This window comes from Mastigoproctus giganteus, chromosome 5 (genome assembly GCF_048544385.1).
Source record: "Mastigoproctus giganteus isolate SK-2022 chromosome 5, ASM4854438v1, whole genome shotgun sequence".
Lineage (NCBI taxonomy): Eukaryota > Metazoa > Arthropoda > Arachnida > Uropygi > Thelyphonidae > Mastigoproctus > Mastigoproctus giganteus.
The window spans coordinates 4,366,902-4,388,016 of record NC_143579.1 but is presented as its reverse complement, the minus strand read 5'-3'; the positions used below and the strand labels follow the sequence as shown (position 1 = coordinate 4,388,016).

General features: G+C 40.2%; 1 protein-coding gene across 1 annotated transcript in view; it reads left to right on the top strand.

The window, feature by feature from the left end:
• The window catches only part of LOC150085137 (Fanconi anemia group J protein homolog), a 331,818-nt gene that overhangs the window by 137,725 nt on the left and 172,978 nt on the right, over positions 1 to 21,115 (top strand). Inside the window, exon 11 of the mRNA XM_090373843.1 lies at positions 18,325 to 18,420. Within this exon, the coding sequence (XP_090229969.1) occupies positions 18,325 to 18,420 (96 nt within the window). The remainder of the gene's footprint in view (positions 1 to 18,324; positions 18,421 to 21,115) is intronic.

Genomic DNA, 21,115 nt, shown 5'->3' with positions numbered 1-21,115 from the left:
TCCTACTCTTATTTTTGCTTTCGCAGTGCTTATGTCACACCAAACTGACTCAACAGTGCACTGTCCATCTATATCAACTGGATGCACTTCTTTTGATTTTATGTTTTTCTTAATTAACAGCATAACACCTCCTCCCTTTCTGTCCTGTCTATCCTTTCTGTACACATTGTACTCCCCAAATTCCAGTTCTGCATTCCTTATATCTTTGTGACACCACGTCTCTGCTATCCCAACAATATCCGCCTTTGATGTCTTGACCAACACTTCAAATTCATCAAATTTATTTACTATACTTCTAGCATTGGTATACATGCAAGCATACATGCTCCTATGCCTATTCCTAGTTACCCTAACACATCCCATATACCCAACTATTCCAGGATGACTGCCATCCGTCCCTGAAACCCCCAACACCCCTCGCTCCAGGTCGCTTCTTATTCTAATAGAAGTTGTGCAAGAATCACCTTCACCTCTGCCTGCGGTTACTGTTAAACTATTAGTCTTTGTATCCCCCCAAGCTAGCAGTTTTCCGACCCACCTAACACTGCCTCGATAGCATCAGCAAATATTCTTGCACCCTTTCTATTTAAGTGTATCCCATCCCTGTAGAAGCAATCTCTCCTGTTAACAAGTACAGTCCAGGCTGAAAAAAATTCTACCCCTTGAGCCTTGCACAATCTTTCCAGGGCCGAATTGATCGACAAGGCTCTCATCATATACTCCCTCCTATCGTGTCTGGGCAGAATTGCAGACACTTTCAAATTCAAACCTAATTCTCGGCTTTTTTTCAACAGTGACCTGTACTTGTTGAGTAATTCTGCCGGTCTCCTACTCTTAATATCATTAGTGCAAACGTGTACAACTATATCACCTTTTGTGCCCTTGAAAGATGATATCCGCTCCACAACGTCATCAACCTTTGCCCCTGGCAGACATACCCTGGTCCTGTTCCACCTATCCTTTTTACATAGCATGTTCCCCGTTTCCCTGACAATAGAGTCACCAACAACTAATAGTTCCTGTGGGACCAGCGCATTCTGCCTTGGGGTTTGCCGCTGTGTTGCGCGATGACCAAGTGCAAGCTCTGGCATTGATGTGGGCAGCTGAGAGCTTGATGGGCCCCTCAATTTATTTCCTTCGAGGGCAACCACCCTGTCCTTCAAACTCTCATATAGGCCCATAACAACGCTGAGTTGTCGCCTGATTTCCTTACACTCCTTACATCGCGCACACACAAAGACATCCCCCATGGCAATATCATGTTCCGTTCCAGAGAGTTCGGCAAACATTTCACAAGTTGCACATTTTTTTAGGCTGTGACGCATTGGAGAATCGCGCCCCTCAGTTCTCCCCCGAGTCACAACACTCCTGCCACTTTGTGCCCGTTGCTTTGCTGCTCTAGTTCGGGGCATGGTAGTTTAAATTAATAAAATCAATAAATTAAATGTCAGTAGTATTTGAATAGAAACTATGAAATAGAAACAGTGAAGCGTATTACTATATGATTATGCGTTAGAGCTACCTAGCTACCTCAATTAAAAAATTTGAATTCCCTATATACAAAAACAATGGCTACAAAAATCGAACAAAAATAACGGTTTTACCTATCGTAAGTAAAATCCACAAAAACTCTTTATCTAAATTAAAATAAAAAATAACCAGCGTAACTATAACTATATGACTACGTATTAAGTACAATATAAAACAACAATCATGTAAATAAAAGGCAAACACTTATCGTTTTTGCGGAGCTTGTAACTGACAGCTGTAACTTTTAAATAGAGTCAGCGCCCTCCTTTTAAATAGAGTATTTGTGTGTTATAGGCCTAAAGAATCTGATGAGAATAATAAGCAATTGTGCAGAGAAATAGTGAGCCAGTAAATCAAAATGTCCTATAATGGGGGATTTTAACTTTCCAGATATCTTTGATTTGGTCACTCGCACACTAACAAGACTTTTGTGGACTTATCGGATGACTGTTTTCTACAGCAACATGTTCAAGAGGCAATCAGAGGGAGTAATACTCTTGATTTGATTATAAACAGTGATTATTCATTCATTAAGAATTTGCAGATAAAGGATCCACTGGGTGACAGTGATCACAATGTACTAATGTGGGAATTACTTAAAGATGTAACTACCATCCAGGCTAAAGGGAAGGGCTTTTGCTTTCGTAAAGGTGACTACAGTGGACTGAGACAGCATTTAAATTCCGTATGGTGGGACCAACTGATGATGTTACCAACGTTAAATTCTAAATGGGAAGCCCTCAGGGGCCTAATTTTGAAGGCTACTAGGCTTTTCATTCCAACTAAGAAATACTGTTCAGGGTTTAGACCTAAATGGATGTCAAATGAACTAATGATCCTCGTGGCAAAGAAGAAAAATGTATGAGATGCATATAAAGTATCAGGTGACACAGAAGCCTATGGCAGATATATAAACTATTCTGTAATCAAGTCACAAAGGAAGTTAGGTAGGCAAAGGCAGATTACGAGAAATCCTTGGCAAAGGATACGAAAAAAAAAAACAGCAAAGAGTTCTTTACTTATGTAAACTCTAGAAGGAAAGGGATGAATCAGATTGGACCACCTAATATAGATGGGTTGACTCTTAATGATCATGCTCAGGTAGCTGATAAACTGAATGAGTATTTTTGCATCTACATTCACACATGAGGAGTTATTCAATGAGGGGAGTGCCAGAAGTTTATCAAACTCTAACAGGGAGCTAAGTGATTTTGTAATAACTGAGAGCAAAGTGGAGGAGAAATTGTTGAAGTTAAACATAAAAAGGCAGCTGGGGTGGATGGGATCTATCCAGTTATATTAAAGGAGGCATCATCATCATCATCATCAGCCATTTTCAATCCAATGCAGGATGAAGGCCTCTCCAGCAACTTTCCAGTTCCTTCTGTTTTATGCAATGGCCATCCATTTAATACCCACAAAATCATGACCCATCTGTCCATCTTCATTGTTGTCTTCCAGGTTATCTCTTAGCTCCTCTTGGGTACAATTCTGTTATTTTCTTAGTCCATCTGTCATCATGTCTTCAAGCTATGTGTCCTGCCCAAGACCATTTTAGTTCTTTAGTTTTGATAAGAGTGTCCTTTACTTGAGTTTCCTGCCTAATCCATGTGTTTCTCTTCTTATCTAACAGTTTGATTCCCAATATAATTTATTCCATTCTTCGCTGTGTAGTTCTCAGCTTCTCTTCCATTCTTTTGGTGAGTGCCCAAGTTTCACTTTCATAAGTCATGGTGGGGAGTATACATTGGTTCATTATTTTATGTTTCAGACAAATTGGGATATTGCTCCTCAGTATGTGGCTACATTTCCTGAATGCTATCCATCCAAAATTTATTCTTCTCTTGACTTCCATCCATTTATCATTATTACAGCTAATGACTTGTCCCTGATAAGTATATGACTCCGCCCGCCTTTTCAATTACTGCTCCTTCAATCATCATATCCCTTTCTGTGGCATACTTGTTCATCATTACTTTTGTTTTAGCCATATTCATCTTTAGTCCAAAATCCTTACTAACTCTGCATAACTGATTAAGATTTTCCTCTAATTCTTTGGGATCGTGGCTTATGACCACAATGTCATCTGCAAATCGTAAATGATTTAGGTACTCTCCGTTCACATTGACTACTTTCTGCGACCAGTCTAATCTTCTGAAAGCTTCCTCAAGGGCAGCAGTAAACAACTTCAGAGATAATGTATCTCCTTGTCGAACTCCTTTCTCAGTTTTAAATTTATTACTGTCTTTGTCTAGTCTAATAAAGAGGTAGTATTCTCATATTTTCTTCAAAATCATAATATATGGTGTATCTATGCCTTTTCTTTCCAGTGCCCAAAACATTGCCTTATTCTGTATGGAGTCAAATGCCTTTTCATAATCCACAAATGCCAGGCATAATGGTCTTTTATATTCATTTTCTTTCTCCATTAGCTGTGACATTACGTGAAGGTGATCCATAGTTGAGAATCCTGTCCTAAAGCCAGCTTGCTCTTTCGGTTGATTCTCATCAAGTATTCTTTCTAATCTGTTAGTAATGACCCTGGCGAACAACTTGTAGATGTGGGATAACAAGCTAATTGGCCTATAATTTCCAATTTATGATTTATCTCCTTTCTTATGCAACAAAACTATGATTGCATTATTTCATTCCTTAGGCGCCACACCTTTTCTAATGAATTTTGTGAAGAATTTTGCCAGTTTTTGTGTGTCTCTTCCTCCCAATTTTAACAACTGTACAGTAACTTCATCTTCCCCCGGAGCTTTCTGATTCTTCATTTTCTTCAACGCATGTTCTACCTCATCAGGTACGTTGTATGTGTTACTATTTTGCAATCCATCTTCACCTCTGCTAGCATCATTCCCTCACTCCTTGTATAACTCTTTATGTTATTTGGTTGTTAGGAGCATTAGCAACTAAGAACATATTGCTCCGGGATATGCGGTGGTCATTCCCTGACCTTTCCGCAATCTCCGTATTTGGTGGTGACGGGCTCGAACCCCGGTCTAATCAAGAAGCATGTGCTACGCACTGCTGCTCCTTCCCACCTGGCTACGGAGGCGCCATAACTCTTTATAGTAGCCTTCTACTATTTGAATTATGCCTTCTCTGCTATTCATAAGTACACCATCACTATTCTTCAATTTCAGTATTATGTGTCTTTCTGTATTACTGCCCATGACTGCTGATTTAAATCCTTTGTTTTCCCTTAATGTTTGTTCAACTTTTCTTGTGTTAAATTTTCTTATGTCCTCTCTGAGTCTCTTTCTAATGGCTTTGCATAACTCAGTATACTCAATTTTCTCCCAGTCAGTGTTTTTCTTCCTCTTCATTTGTCGTCTTCGGTTCATCATGACAAGTGTTTCTTGACTGATTTATTTTCTTCTTTGGATTTCTTTTTACCTATAGATTTCTTGGGCTTTATCACTTTCAGAAAGTTGTAATATTCCTCGTCAATATCTTGGTCCTGAACAGTCTGCAGAAGTTCAAACTTGTTCTTAAGTTCCAGTACATTCTGCTTTTTCTCCTCTTCTGTTATCTCAAAGACCTTCATATTATTTATTCGAGTTCAGTTTTTTTCCTTTCTTTTCTTACATCTATATCAAGTGTGCATCTTACCATGCAACATTTACCGTGTTCGGGACAGTAACGTCATTCACGATATATCTTCTGTTAGTGAGGATGAAGTTGATTTCATTAGTTCTTAATCCATTTGGGCTCTTCCATGTCCACTTTCTGTTCACTCTTTTCTTGAAAAAAGTGTTCATTACTGACATTCCTCTAGATTCTGCAAATTCCACAAGTCTATCACCTATTTCATTTCTTTCACCAATTCCAAAATTTCCTATAGTTCCCCTTTCTGCACTGTTTTGTCTCTTTCCAATCTTAGCATTGAAGTCCCCCATAATGATAGTGTAGTGAGTTTTCTGTTCATCTAGAAGACTGTCAATTTCGGTGTACATTTCTTCAACCTCTTCATCATCATGGCTCGATGTTGGTGCATAAATCATTATAACATTTTGCTTATACCGCTGAGAAATCCTGAGTAGTAGTCTTGACACACTTGATGATGTACTTTTGAATTCCAAAATGTTGTTTTTTATATCTTTATGGACCAGAAAGCCAACTCCACCTTCACTCGTTTCACTGTTTCCATTGGTGTAACATCAGATTTCGACTTGATAAACGTATTTCTGATTCATTTATTCTTCTTGTTTCAGCCAAACCAATGATATTGCAATTTACATTTTCTAATTTCTTTTCCAGCTCTAGTATTCTGTCTTCACCGATGAGCGATTGTACTTTGTAACAGGCCAAGTTCAATTTCCGTGCATGGCAGCCTGATAGTACCCAGAGATTCTTAGCACCCTCTGCTTCCACTCTGATCCTCTCACTGCCTTAAGAGGGGGAATGAAAGCTGCTGTGGGCTGAGGGCCATTTGTTTTGTTGTGCTGTCATGTGTTGGAGGATTTGGTCTTTTCCTCTTCACGCTGACCAGGCGTCTTGAAGAGAACCACTCTACATGTTCGTTGCCATCTATGTGACGTAACAGGGCTTACCATCGAGAAGGTGTGCATGAGTGGATTTTAGGGAGCAGGCCAACCGGACTTCTCCTAAATCTAATGAAATAGAAAGATATTGGATCCATCAGTGTTTTAGACTGTGTATGATAACACACACAATGCTGGTTTCCCTCTAAGCCCCTTGAAGGAGGCAGTAAAGGATAATTTTGAGAACATTATGCTCCCATTATGAGAGCTTCCTTGGACTCAGTGGAGAGGCCCCCCATGAACTAGAGGTGGGCAAATGTATCACCAATTCACAAAGGGGGTTCAAAAGGTTACACAAGTACTTATAGACCTATTAGTTTAACTTGTGTTCCAGGGAAAATAATGGAATCACTGATTAAAGCAGCATTGCAAGATCATCTACACAAGACTGCAGTAATAGTTAAGACACAGCATGGGTTTGTTGAAGGGAGGTCTTGTCTGTCCAGTTTGATTGGATAATACGATATGGTCACAAAGGAACTGGATGCAAAAAATAATTTTGATATCATATACTTGGATTTCAGGAAAGCTTTTGATACTGTTGCTCATGGAAGACTGCTGTACAAAGTGGAGAGGTATGGCATTAAGGATAAGGTGCTACAATAGATAAAGGGATGGTTGAGTGAGAGACGATAGAGAGTGGTAATTAACGGACACTGCTCTTCGTGGACAAATGTTATTAGTGGAGTTCCCCGGGGTTCAATGTTGGGTCCATTGTTGTTTTCTATATTTATCAATGATATGGATGAGACAGCTCCGTAGCCAGGTGGGCAGGAGCAGCAGTGCGTAGCACACGCTTCCTGATTAGACCGGGGTTCGAGCCTGTGACCACCAAAAACGGAGGATGCAGAAGTTCAGGGAATGACCACTGCACATCCCCAGCCTGGATAAAGGCTGAGGGTTGATGTCAGGAAGGGCATCCAGCCATAAAAATTGCATGCCAAAACGGTAAAAATGCTGACCTCATATACAGGGTGTCTCAAAAATATTGGTACAAACATTTAGGGGAGGTAGATAACACATAAAGGAATGTGAATCTCATAGGAACCCATAACTGGAAACGTCACCATAAGTCAGTACACGGCGCGTTCATCAGTTAGCGAGAGGGAAAATTTCTTGTTTACTCATTCAAGCAGTAGTCACCGCACGAAGAGCATGCATCAATATATGAACTGTGAGCTGGCAGACATGCACCTAGTGTATGGATTAGCAGAGGGCCCACACAGTGTGTGCCCTCATGCGGCACAACATCGCTTCGCAATAAATGTGTGGGCAGGTATGGTCGGTGACTGCTTAGTCGGCCCATGCCTGTTACCATCCCGCATGAACTCTACTAAATATCGGATCTTTCTTGAACAAGTTCTACCAGGGTTACTCGACGATGTTCCAGCAAATGTAAGACGCAACATTTGGTTTCTACATGATGGGGCGCCTGCCCATTATGGAAGGTGTGTTCATGACCATTTGAACAGGCATTTTGGGCATCGATAGATTGGCCGTGGTGAACCCATTTCCTGGCTCCCACGCTTCCCAATTTATCGAGCCTTGATTTCTTTCTGTGGCGGGGGGCCCCTCAAATCTATCATGTATGATGAATTGCCTGTGGAGACAGAAATGGATCTCGTGGCGAGACTCGTCTGCACTGCTGTTACTGCCAAAGAAACTCCAGGTGTGTTCGACCGTGTCCGCCAATCCATGCTGCATCAGTGTCACGCATGCATCGCGTCTCATGGTGGAACCTTCGAGCATCTGTTGTAACATCATGAAATGCATCCATCTTGTACTTATGTCAAATAAATGTTTGCCACTAATTACTGTCTTGTGTCATTTCTGCTTCTTGTGCCTCTGCTACTACTTTTCCGTTTGACGTTTCCGGTTATGGGTTCCTATGCAATTCACATTCCTTTAGATGTTACCTACCTCCCCTAAACATTTGTACCAATATTTTTGAGACACCCTGTATATAATGGGAAAAAGGCAAGGACAAAAAAAAAAAAAAAAAAAATCAATGATATTGATGAAGGTATATCAGGTTTAATGTCCATGTTTTCTGATGATGCTAAGGTTGACAGGTTGTTAACAGCAGTAAATACAGTATGCTACTCCAACTGGATCTAGATAAGTTGGGAAAATGGGCTGAGAAGTGGCAACTGAAGTTTAACATTGACAAATGCAAAGTACTGCATATGGGTAGTAATAACTGAAGAGAACCCTACCAACTGTGGTACTACACTCAGGGAAATGGAAAGTGAAAAAGACCTGGGGGTAATTGTGCAGTCAAATATGAAATTTGCTGAGCAGTGCAGACAGGCTGCCCGGGATGGTCATGGAATCTTGTCAATGATATATAGGAATTTTGCTAGCAGGGACAGGGATGTGATTATCCCGTTATACAAGGCAATGGTCAGGCCACACCTAGAGTACTGTGTAAGGTCTTGAGGCCTCATTTTAGAAAGGATGTAGAGTTGCTAGTACAAGTACAAAGAAGGGCAACAAGATTGATGAGGGGAATAAAGGGGTGTTCTTATGGAAAAAGGCTAAGTTCTGCAAATTGCAGTGCCTGGAGAGTAGGCACCTGCAAGGTGATCTGATTGAGGTGTATAAGTCCTAGAATGGGTTGAGCAAGCTGAATGCTGATGGGATTGTTCCTCTTGCTCGGATTAAGAACCTGAGGGGGCCATAGATTGAAATTGAGGAAAGACAGTTGTAGAGTAGATGTGCGGAAATTTGCCTTTAGCCAGTGGGTAGTTGATTGGTGGAACAGACTTCCATCTTTTGTTGTGGAAGTTGATAGCCTAAATAAATTTAAGGCTGAACTGGATAGGCATTTGGAACAAGTGGACTGGTGAAATTGGTGGGTTTTTTTTTTTTTTTGGCTGATGCTGCATAAGCTTGCTTTCTTGCATCGTATGCCTCTACTAATGCTCCTCTGGAAGAACAAAGTGAATAAAGGTGATAGATAACAGGAGTAAGCCCCAGAGCAGCACAGGTTTTGAGAACAAGTGGAGAAATCCATTAGGACCTAGAACTTTCTCAGCATCAAGATTTTCCAGAATCCTTTAGACATTCCTTTAAATGAAGACCACAGGAGGCATTGAATGGAGTGTACTGGAAATATTGGGAGGTGGTTTACCAAGATGATCAGTACACGAATTGGAAGAAAAAAGGATGGCAGCAGGTCAGCTTTATCTTTTGCTGAAGTGGCAGTGGAACCATCTTGACAGAGATGAAACAAGTTGCGGCCAATAGCTTTGGTAAGAGACCAGGATGCTCTACTGCCATTTGGACAAGAAACAAGATTTCTTTTTGTTGAAACATACTATTTAACAAATGGGTAAAATCAGATGTGTAATTATGCTATTGGCCTAACCTCTTCTAAATGTTGATTCGGTAGAGTGAGCAGCACACATGTGCATAAAGCATTACATCGTCGATACTAAATATTTCAGACTGAAGTATGATGTTAATGTCACTAACATAGATACAGTAGAGTAAATAGCAGGTATGAGCATAAAATGCTAACTCATTGTTCATAATTTTGGTTCTAGATGTTCGATTTTAAAATGGTTCTGATTTTTGTCAAAGATGTTTACACATAAAACATCTTTCATGCGTACAGGGTACACACTTTTTTTTTTTTTTTGCTGAAGCTACATAAGCTTGCTTTTTTGCATCACATGCCTCTACTATACAAAAAACAATTAAAAAATAGCAAAAAAGCAATGACTTTTACACACGAACTGAGATATTTCATTTCTATGCATCCACTATATTGCCCATTCATTCCTCCAGTCACTGATTTAGTACAAATGCTTTGCAGGGATTAAAATTGAACAACAAATAAATTAATTAGCACACAGCAATATCCAGTGTTTCTATTTATGATGTGTGCATAGCCTCTGTGATATAAATGGAAAAAAAAGTAATAATAATTGCTGGATTTCTACAAGCAGATGGATAAAGAGATAATTTTTGCCATATTTCTGTTGATGTAATTTTAATGAAATTTGGTAATGCTCAAACACATCATTCTAAAGCAGTCAAATGTAAAATTTTCTATATAATATCAGTGTAAAAACACCATAAACAACTCTTAAAGGAAAAACTACAATAGTGTAATGGGCATCATTTCAACTTTATCTCATATTGTGCTCAACCTTCACAAGTTACCATGTATTGCACTATCTCGAATAAGTAACGCTTCACTAATAGAGAAGACTATTACTTATTCTTGGTGGGCACCACCACCCAGATGGTACCATTTCAAGGCTTGTTGGCCTTTCGTCAGTGGGTGGGCAGGCACCCGGGTTTTGCAAACATGACAACCCAGTTGTGAAGATAATCCCACAATATGAGAGATGCCAAAAGGTGAAGGTCGAGCACAATATGAGATACAGTTGAAATGATTCCCTTTACATTACTATCGTAGTTTTTCCTTTAAGAGTTGTCTATGGTGTTTTTACACTGATATTATATAGATAATTATAACTCATAAAAATATTATGCCCAGTTGCATTTAGTTCTTATAAAATTTTCTGAAAATCCATCCACTAGGAGTTGAGCTACTACAAGTGAATGAATAGACAAAATGGATGGACATGGTGAAGATGATAGGTACTTTGTATGCATGCATGGAAGACTATCCAAACATGACTTTCCGCATACATGTATAAAACTTGTCTGCTCTTTTTTCAAATTGTGACAGACTTGTATATAGAGATCTTACATTTTGACTTCTGTTTACATATTATGCCATGCTAATTATATTAGCAATTCTCTGCTTTCTTTTAACAATCTTTGCATAAATTGTAAATTTTGGATAGTAAATTTTGGAGAGCTAGTAAAAGTAAAGAAGTTTTAGATCTAAAGACTATCAGATATATAAAACATAAATATGAGCATAACAAATGTCAAAAACTAAGTATTTAAGCTTGTCAGTTCTTGATTAATTAAGTAATTAAGAGAACTAACTTCAGCCTAAAATTTAAACTGATTATAAATGTGAAGGAGACACTTATGGAATATATGAGGACAATATGCAATTAACTAATAAATAAAGGATAATTCAAGTATCATGTTCAACCTTGTCATCTTATAATATTATTAAATGAATTAACAGAAGCAAAATAAAATATCGTTACTGAAATCTATATAGTAATGTAGCTCATGCAGAGTTGAAGTCTTGATGCCCTGGCACACACACAGGGACATTGAAACAGGCAAGGAAAAGATTAGCTGTAGCACCAATGTTGTGCAGAATTTTTTTGTGGAACTCCCGCTCGCGGTTCTGTTCGCGGGGCTCCTGAATTCCAGTCTGACACTAATAACATAGTTATTTTTCGTCCATCAGAAGGCTCTGAGATTGACTCTAGTCTGAGCGGGGGAACATGTTCCCAAACTGTAGCAAGGGACCAACCAGAGAGTATGCTATCTACAAAGGACACCGGAGAAGAGAAGTCAACAGAAGTTCCCTTGGATCCTACATTGCCTGAAGGCACAGTGTATGAAAAATCTCTAACCTTGAAGACGGCATTAGAGAATGTTTTCAAAGAACCATCAAACAGAATTACAACAGGTATTAGGTCGCAGATTGTAAACATTTTCAGTAAGATGGAAGCCATGCTGATAGAGACCTTCCTAGAAAATGAAAAGGCAAACGTGAAGATACAAATCTACGAACAATGTGGGGCAAATCAAATGCAACAGCGTGCCCCCACATATGTCCAGGCGCTGAGGAATGGCTCAAATCAGTTACAACCAAACGAAGAAGGGCAACAAGAAAAAAGGCAACCACTCTTGAAAACACCAAACTTGGTGGTTCTCAGACCGACAACCCTGGAAAACACTGAAAATGTCCAATCCAGCGAAGAACTGAAGGTTAAATTTATGAAAGAGATGAAAGATGACTTGAGGACTACTAGAATTAAAACAATAAGAAAAACAAGAAGCACAGGAATAATAATAGAAACAGAAAATAAGGAAGATATACAGGCAATAATGGAAAACCCAAAACTTGTCAAGTTAGGGTTAACAGCGGAGCCGCCAAAAAAGCGTGGGCCTTCAATTATAATATTTAATGTAGACCAAGACGTAACGCCTGAACAACTAGCAACTGAAATTGTCACCAGAAATCTAAGGAATTTAGCCCAGGACGCACAAAAAAAATGCATGGTAACACCAAGGTATTCAACCAGTACCAGATTGGGAACCAATAGGAACTGGGTAGTTGAACTAGACCCATCTGCATGGCAACAGCTGAAAAAATGCAACAGAATATATATAGAATGGGGATCCCACCGGTTCCCGGAGCATGCAGCGGTGCCGAAATGCTTTCGGTGCTGCAAGTTCGGACACACAACCCACACCTGTACTCAGACAACGCCTACTTGCGGCCATTGCTCTGGCAAGGGCCATGAATACAAAACTTGCCCCAACAGGGAACAGGATCCAACCTGTGCCAATTGTAAAGCAGCCAAAATGGAATACACACATTCGATCAGAGATCCAAACTGCCCGGTCTATATCAAAGCAAAGGGTCAATACCAAAAGAGAATCGACTATGGAGACAAACAATAAGAAATATAATACATCCAAAATAGAGATCATCCAACAAAATGCGCAAAGAGCCAGAGCAGTGGCAGAACAGCTAAGGATAAAAGCTGACGAAATCAATGCAGACATTCTCATACTCCAGGAGCCGTACACCCATTCTAAACGGGTGTGTGGATACCCAATCACATATAAGATAGTACACGAAGAGGAAGATACCCCTTGGGCGGCGATAGTGGTACGCAACCCAGACTACACAGTCACGAAAGTTAAACAACTATGCTCGTCATGGGCAGCTTGTGCCCACGTATTGACGCCGCTAGGCCAGTTCTACATAGTGGCACTGTACTGTAGACCGGGGGAGGACATTACCCCAGCTACACAATACCTTCAAGTTTTGGTAGACTTGCTCCCAGACGAGAAAATAATCATAGGGGGAGATGTCAATTGCCGATCCCCCACCTGGCACAGCCTGACTCCGGACAGAAGCGGAACTCGGAACGGGCAAATACTAGACGAATATCTTTCTAACTCCCCGATCATGGTACTAAATCGGCCGCACCAACTGCCCACGTTCTGTAACACACTGTGGGAGGCCACGATCGACGTCACGCTGTCCACTAGGAACGTCGCAGGCTATATAAAGGATTGGCTTGTTCGGTATTCGTGGACAACGTCCGATCACAGAGTGATTACCTATCAGATAGCAAGGTCACTTGACAGAGCCCCAATATCCAAGCAAATACAAAGCCGCTATGCCATTCGCAAAGCAAATTGGGAACGTTTTAAGGAAATCCTAATACCAGCAACGGCCCAACATCTAACTGAGACAAATCAGCTCGAGGAACCCAATAAAACCCAAACTAAAGTAACCAAGATAATAACAGAAGCCAGCAATGCAGCAATAAAAAGAAGAAGCCTGATCCGGGGGGCTGTCCCGTGGTGGACCCTGGAAATTCAACAGCTCAGACGAGAAACAATTAAAAGAAGAAAACAATTCCAACGGGCAAGGCGCACATGGCCGGCCCATGAGGTTGAAGCTTTAAGGGAAAGATATAGAGAAGCCAGAAACAGCTACACAAATGCGATCGTCAAGAGCAAACGCAAGGCCTGGGAGACCTTTGTTAGCACAACAGGGAACACTGAACCCTGGGGTGTGGTATACAAGATAGTGACGAATAAACTTCCCAGGGGGGAAGTCATTTCAACCACCCAGACACCACAAGGTGATTATACCACCACGTGGCAACAATCTATAAGCAATATATTGGATGCCATCTTCCCCAAACCAATAGAGCCAACACTGCCAGAGCAACTTATCATCTGTCAAGATAATGAAGTTTATTCAACAGACACTCAGGAGCCACCCTTCACACGGGATGAACTACAACAAATGGCAACCCTGATAAGAAATAATAAATGTCCAGGCCTGGACTACTTAGAACCCGAAATTATTAAGAAGACCGTGGAGATCGTTCCAGACCTCCTCTTACACCTATATAACAGCTGCTTGGCTAAGGGCATCTTCCCCAAAAATTGGAAGACAGCAAAGGTAAAATTAATCGCCAAAAATTCGAACAAACCACCCCACCTGCCAAACTCTTATCGGCCAATAGCCCTACTGCCGGTTGCAAGCAAACTGCTTGAAAGACTACTCTGCACAAGGATACATCAGCATTACCAGGCAGCGAAACTCACAGAGACATCGCAATACGGATTCAAGAAGGGTTCGTCTACTGTGGAAGCCTTGCGTAGCCTATCGGAATTAGCAGCAAACTGCAATAATAAATATCTTCTAGCCATCTCCGTTGACTTCGCTGGGGCGTTCGACACCATTTGGTGGCCGAGCGTACTGGCAAGACTAAGGCTGGCACAAGTTCCGATCAACTTATACTCCATAATTAGGTCATATCTCTCCGAGAGACGCATCATCGTGGAAGCACCTTATGGTAGAGTGAATCGTGATGTCCACAGGGGCTGTCCCCAGGGTTCTGTTCTGGGACCGCTCCTGTGGAATATGGTTTTGGATGGGTTCTTGGCTTTGCACCTCGGTGATGTGCGCTCCCAGGCCTTTGCTGATGATTTGGTCCTCACCACTGCTGCAGATAGCCGGGCCCAGCCAGAGGAAAAGGCCAATCAGGCAATGCTGATATTGCAAAACTGGACCAGAACCCACTGCCTGACGATATCAACAACAAAGACGTCCTCCGTCCTGCTAAAAGGCAAGCTTGATATACGTAGACCGCCACAAATAAAGGTGGGACCTACCACAATAAAATTAGTGACCCAGTTAAAATATTTAGGAGTTATACTGGATGGTAATCTTACCTTTAAACACCATCTAACTTATATCAGAGCCAAAATCAAAAGATACTCTGGATTGGTGGCTAGGATCGTCAGGCGGGACTGGGGGTTAAACCAACGCACCCTGTCATTGTTTTATAAAACAACCTTCCTACCGATCATCACTTACGTCTCAGCAATATGGTTTTCCAAAACAGGAACTGTAGTAAACCGACGCATCCTTGATGCAATGCAAAGAACAATCCTACTGACAGTTACACGTGCTTGTAGGACAACCAGTACCCACGCGCTGCAGGTCTTGGCCGGAGCTCTTCCCCTTGACTTAGAGATCATGCGTAGGGGAATGAACTACCACATAGAGAAAGGAATACCTTGTACATACCATGGCTATACTGTGGACGTTAATGCACCACAAAAAAATGAAAAGACAAGGCTGCAAAAACACCTGATGCAAGTTTGGCAGGAGCGTTGGGCCAACTCAAATAAGGGAAATATCACCAGGAAATTCATTCCGAACATCGACAGGATGTACCCCAGTCCCCCAACTTGGTTTCAACCTGGCTTATATACCACCTATTTATTGACTGGTCACGGGGCCTTTAAAGCCAAGCTGGCAGCGCTGGGGATTGAGGTGGATCCGAGATGTGCCTGTGGGGAGCTTGAGTGCTGGGAGCACATTATGTATGATTGCACCCATTATGAGGACCTCAGGTGCAGACTGATCACTGCAATACACTACCTCCCCAAGAACTTGGAATCACATCTATTGGACTCACTTGAGGAATACAGGGAGCTAAAGGAATATGCCCAAAAACTATTTGGTAGGCGTAAAACACTGATAGCCATCTACAGAAGAAGATAAAAAAAAAAAAAAAAAAAAAAAGGAGACACAGAACACGCGTGGAGATGACTCAAGGAGAACCTCGCCCAGGAACCTGCTTACTACTAATCATCTAAAACCAGCGATCGCAAGAATAACCCCATGGAGCTGCGGATCTTTCCATGATGAAGAGAACCACAGCCATAGCTAACAGACCAACAATGGACCTGACCAGTGTTCCTAGCTGAGGAAAAATATGGCTATCAATGACAGAGAAGACCAACGAAGATAGAGAAACTCCAAGTTGCTGCCTCAACGGAGCCATATTGGCTCTATGCTCTGCACTCTCTTGTGCAGTGCAATTCTTTTACTCCCACTCCCGGCAGGGGAGGGAGGTGACGGCTTGCTGTCGCCTCTCTTCCCTGCCACACCATTTCTTCCCTCTGGTGGGGCATGGGCATGCCTCACTGAAAAATTGGGGGTCACCTACCCTATCGACCCTCTTCTTCCTATTTCACCCCCCAGCCTTCACTCTCCCCTCCCAGCATTTTTTCTTGCACAGCGTATAGCCCTACACGTCCAAATTTAAAATACACCAAAAATTTTCGCCCAACCTTTTAGGCACTTTAGAAACAGGCTTTCAGCGTCAAACCCCATATTAGTGCTTTAATGTAAGTGATTTAAAATCAACCGCGGTCGTTCCAATTTTATTTTAGGTCCTAGCCACTAAAATCCCAGGAAAGTAAGTGGCAGGACCTGCCAGAGTACAATTGACTCAATGGTAACACCCGGCTAGCCTCCACGTGGCGAGGTATGGGCAACGTCTGGTCCCATTAGGGGCCTGGCGGCCAATAAGCCGGAGAAACAATGGGCACAACATATAACACTACTCATGACCCACACACTTCTAAATCTCTGGCTTTGACAGGGTACTGTCACCGATACATAGAACATTCGCGGAGATGGGAGAAATCCCAGGAGCCGCTAGACCCTCAATACCTCATACCTCATACCCCTTCCCCTGCCACATTTTTCCTTTTAGATTTTTGTTTGTTGGCTTTTGCATGCAACTAAAAATAATAAATAAAAAGTTAGTTAATGTACATAGTGCATTATGTTTTAGGTGTTTTTTTTTTTTTTTTTTTATTTTTCTTAAATTAAACTTTATGTACTTTCTCCCATATACCCTTTTTGTGTGGGTTCACAAGTGATACCATGTTTGTGAGCCTTACATAATGATTCACACAAACTGCACGTATTTATGGACTGTCTAAAGCTAAATATTGCATTTAAACTGCATTTGATCCTTTGTTTTTTACATACAAATTGTATGGGGGAAAAAAAAAAGAAAAGAGAGAAATAATAATTGAAATTTCTATATCTGATTTGAAATTTGTATTGACTCAATACAAATATAAAATTTCATCAAAATCTGCCCACCAGGAGTCTAGTTGTTACTTGCAAACAGACAGATGGTGCACATGGCAAAGGCAGAAGGCTCATATTTTTTTTAATATATAAAAAATATAAATTTTAATATATATATATATATATATATATATATATATATTAAAATGTATATATTAAATAAAAATTAATGCCAATAGCATGGCCAAACTGTTGAGTGTTTTTTCACTCAACAGTTTTGGCATGCTACTGGCATTAATTTTGATTTAATATTTAATATCAGTTGTACATTGGGCATCATGTGGAGGAATGTGCATTTTTGCCGTCTCTAATGATATCTTTATATTTATTTTCTTAATTTTCATATTATATTTTGTACCATTTTTTATTTTTTAACTACTTCATTATGTTAATATATACTGTGTGTGTGTGTGTGTGTGTGTGTGTGTGTGTGTGTGTGTGTGTGTGTGTGTGTGTGTGTGTGTGTGTGTGTGTGTGTGCGTGCGTGCGTGCGCACGCAAACATCTAAAAAAGTTCAAAGTAAAATTGTTGAAAAGAAATTTTCATATAAAATCCTACACAACAGCTAGTTTTGTTCCATCATGTTCTGGTCCCTTATACAGACTATAGGCAAGTGATAAGAAATGTATTATACTCCCAATGACAACAATCTTGGAATGGACAGGTCACAAACAAGTTATGTCAGATTAAGTATGATTCAAACATGGCAGTCTAGTTGCAGGAATCATAGAGAGGCAGTTGTTCTTGCTCACCTTTGCATAGGACATAGTCAACTTATGCATTACTTTCTTTTAAGGTTGGATGAAAACCTTAATTGTCCATGCCAATTGTTATTATACAGGTTTCAGTAATTTTTGATTCTTTTGATTAATGATTCTTGGTTACTCGTATCACGCTTCTTTGTCGAAATTAAGTGCAATTTATATTGTATTATAAAAGAACAGGTTTGCATATGGAATTCAGAATGTCTTTTCACCATTAGTTATTTGGCAATTAAGCTGTATCACAATTGGCATGTTTAGTAAATTACCTCATGTAAGTGTCAGGGTGACTTTCTCCACATTTTAAGTATACAAACTACTTATAATGTCATTTAAAGTCTGTATGTGTGTGTGTGACTTGTGATTATTTTATGTTCTTTAGGTATGTCCCTATTTTACATCTAGACACTTCTTGGAAGATTCTGATATTGTGTTTTGTCCTTACAATTATCTGATTGATCCTCTGGTGCGACAAAGTGTAAGTAATATTCTTATCAGGATTTTAATTTACGTTAAATGCAAAAGGCTGTTTATTAGAAAATAAATTTGCATTTTAGGAAACTCTCCTAACTATTCATATATTTTTACCCATATGCTGACTACATTGAATTAAGTATTTCATTAATGTCAGTTATTATAAAATGTATTTTTAATAGAATGATTGTGACCACAAATATTGATATCTCACTCGAACTCTGGGTTTTTGGTTTTCTAGAGATTATCCCCATCAAGTTATGGCTTTAACAACCACCTAAAGAATAGTTTTTAAGATAAAACTGAAAACTGATGATTTTTTTACAAACTTGTCAGAATATGATAGTTTAGAGAGAATGACTATTATTAAAATTCTTTAATATCATTCCTTCTATCTAGTGTTGTAGAAATGAGTAGTTTAGAATGCTCTCTCTTGCTCTCCTTGTATGTTTTGCTTCTTTGTATTATTTTGCCAATTTTGACAGTCTACTGAATTCAGTAGACTGTTGAAATAACAGCACATTCGAGATGACGGCACATTGAGATTGCATATTTACATATAGTGCAGATGTCTTGCAGATGTCTCTCTGGTCTCTGTAATTTGCCACTTAAACAACTGGTGCCTCCGTAGCCAGGTGGGCAGGAGCAGCAGTGCGTAGCACACGCTTCTTGATTAGACCGGGGTTCGAGCCCTGACCACCAAATATGGAGGATGCGGATTGGTCAGGGAATGACCACCGCATATCCCTGGAGCAATATGGCCTTAGTTGCTAATGCTCCTAAAAATCAAACAACAAACTTAAACAACTTAGTGCTATGCTAAAGCTATGGAACAAAATAGAAAATAACCCTCTGTTTTTCACATGAAAGTCTTAACCTGATATTACTTCCTGTTCAGTTTAACATTGAACCCATATACAGACCAGCTGTCAATCGGGCTAGCCAGGTGGGTAAAGTGCCTGCCTGGCAACCCAAAGGTCACAGGTTCGAATCCCACCTTGGGCTTGAATCAGAGTAAAATGCAAAAACTTTGGAAGGTGCATTATGGCCACAGAAGCCAATGCGCCAGCAACTAGCAAAATAGGTGACAAAAAAAAAAAAAAAACAGACCAGCTGGATTTGACATGCATCTTAAATCACATCAGAACAGGATGTTATAGATTTGATATATATGCACATCATTAATAAGAATTTAGTAGAGGCACATGAAGCAAGGAAGCAAGCTTATACATCAGCCAAAAAAAAAAAAAACACCCTTCCCATTTCACTGATCCAATCATTCCAAATTTTGTCTAGTTCTGCCCTGAATTTATTTATTTTTTTAATATCTTTATTGCAGGCAGTGAATGGTCACATGATTACCTGGCGCCTCCGTAGCCAGGTGGGCAGGAGCGGCAGTGCGTAGCACACGCTTCTTGATTAGACCGGGGTTCGAGCCCGTCACTACCAAATACGGAGGATGCAGAAAGGTCAGAGAATGACCACCGCATATCCCGGAGCAATATGGCCTTAGTTGCTAATGCTCCTATAAACCAAATAATAAACAAACAAACCTGATTGCCTGATGCAATAATACTCATAACAGCAACAATGCTAGGGGTTTATCTTAAAATAATTAATACAGGAAAAATTACATAAAACATATATTAAAACATAAAATGTATAATTACATATTTTACATATAAAATTAATGTTAACATGGGAAATGAAATTTAAGCTATCAACCTCCACAACAACAGATGGAAGTCTGTTCCAGCAGTTAACTACCCACTGGCTAAAGGCAAACTTCCACACATCTATTCTACAATTGTCTTTCCTCAGTTTGAATCTATACCCCTCAGGTTTGTAATCTGAGCAAGAGGAAGAATCACATCAGCATTGATCAATCCATTCAAGGCCTTATACACTTCAATCAGATCACCTCGCAGGTGCCTAGCCTCCAGAAGCTACAATTTGCAGAACTTAAGCCTGTCTTCATAAGAGCACCCTCTTTGTTCCCTTCACCAGTCTTGTTACCCTTCTCTGTACTCATTCTAGCAACTCTACATCCTTCCTAGAATGAGGATTCCAGACCTGAATGCATACTCAAGATGTGGCATGACCATTGCCTTTACATGGAATAATCACCTCCTTAATCCCTATTAGAAAAATTCCTGTACAGCAGGCCCCCGTTATAACGCGGTTTGCTTTACGCTGATTCGCTATAACGCTGTTCTTATATTATAACCCGTATCTGACTATAACGCTGTCACAGATCACTATAACGCTCTTTTACAGATTACATTTTTGACATATTTAACGAAATCGTTTCATTTGATGGAGTCGATAGCTTGAAAATGAATAGCAAAACAGCATTAAAACGTTTCCCACGCCGACTTGAGGAATTTTCCCACGCTCAGTGAAATTTTCTCGCACGCTAATTTAATTGCAGTACAGTGACTTGTTACGTAGTTCCGAGATCAACATTTTAAAAAATGATCAAGTATATTGCTTGTAATATTTGCGCTATATGCATTTTTCCGAAGTCTAGTCATCACTCAGTACAGTATTAGACATCGTGCGTAACGGAAAGTTTACTTGAACATTGTATCATAATTAATTCATCCAACGCGGTTATATTTTCGAAGAGCTAATAATGACCGACAGGAATGAAAAAGCAACAACGTCTGGGCGCAGTACGAAGACTATAAATGTAAGAA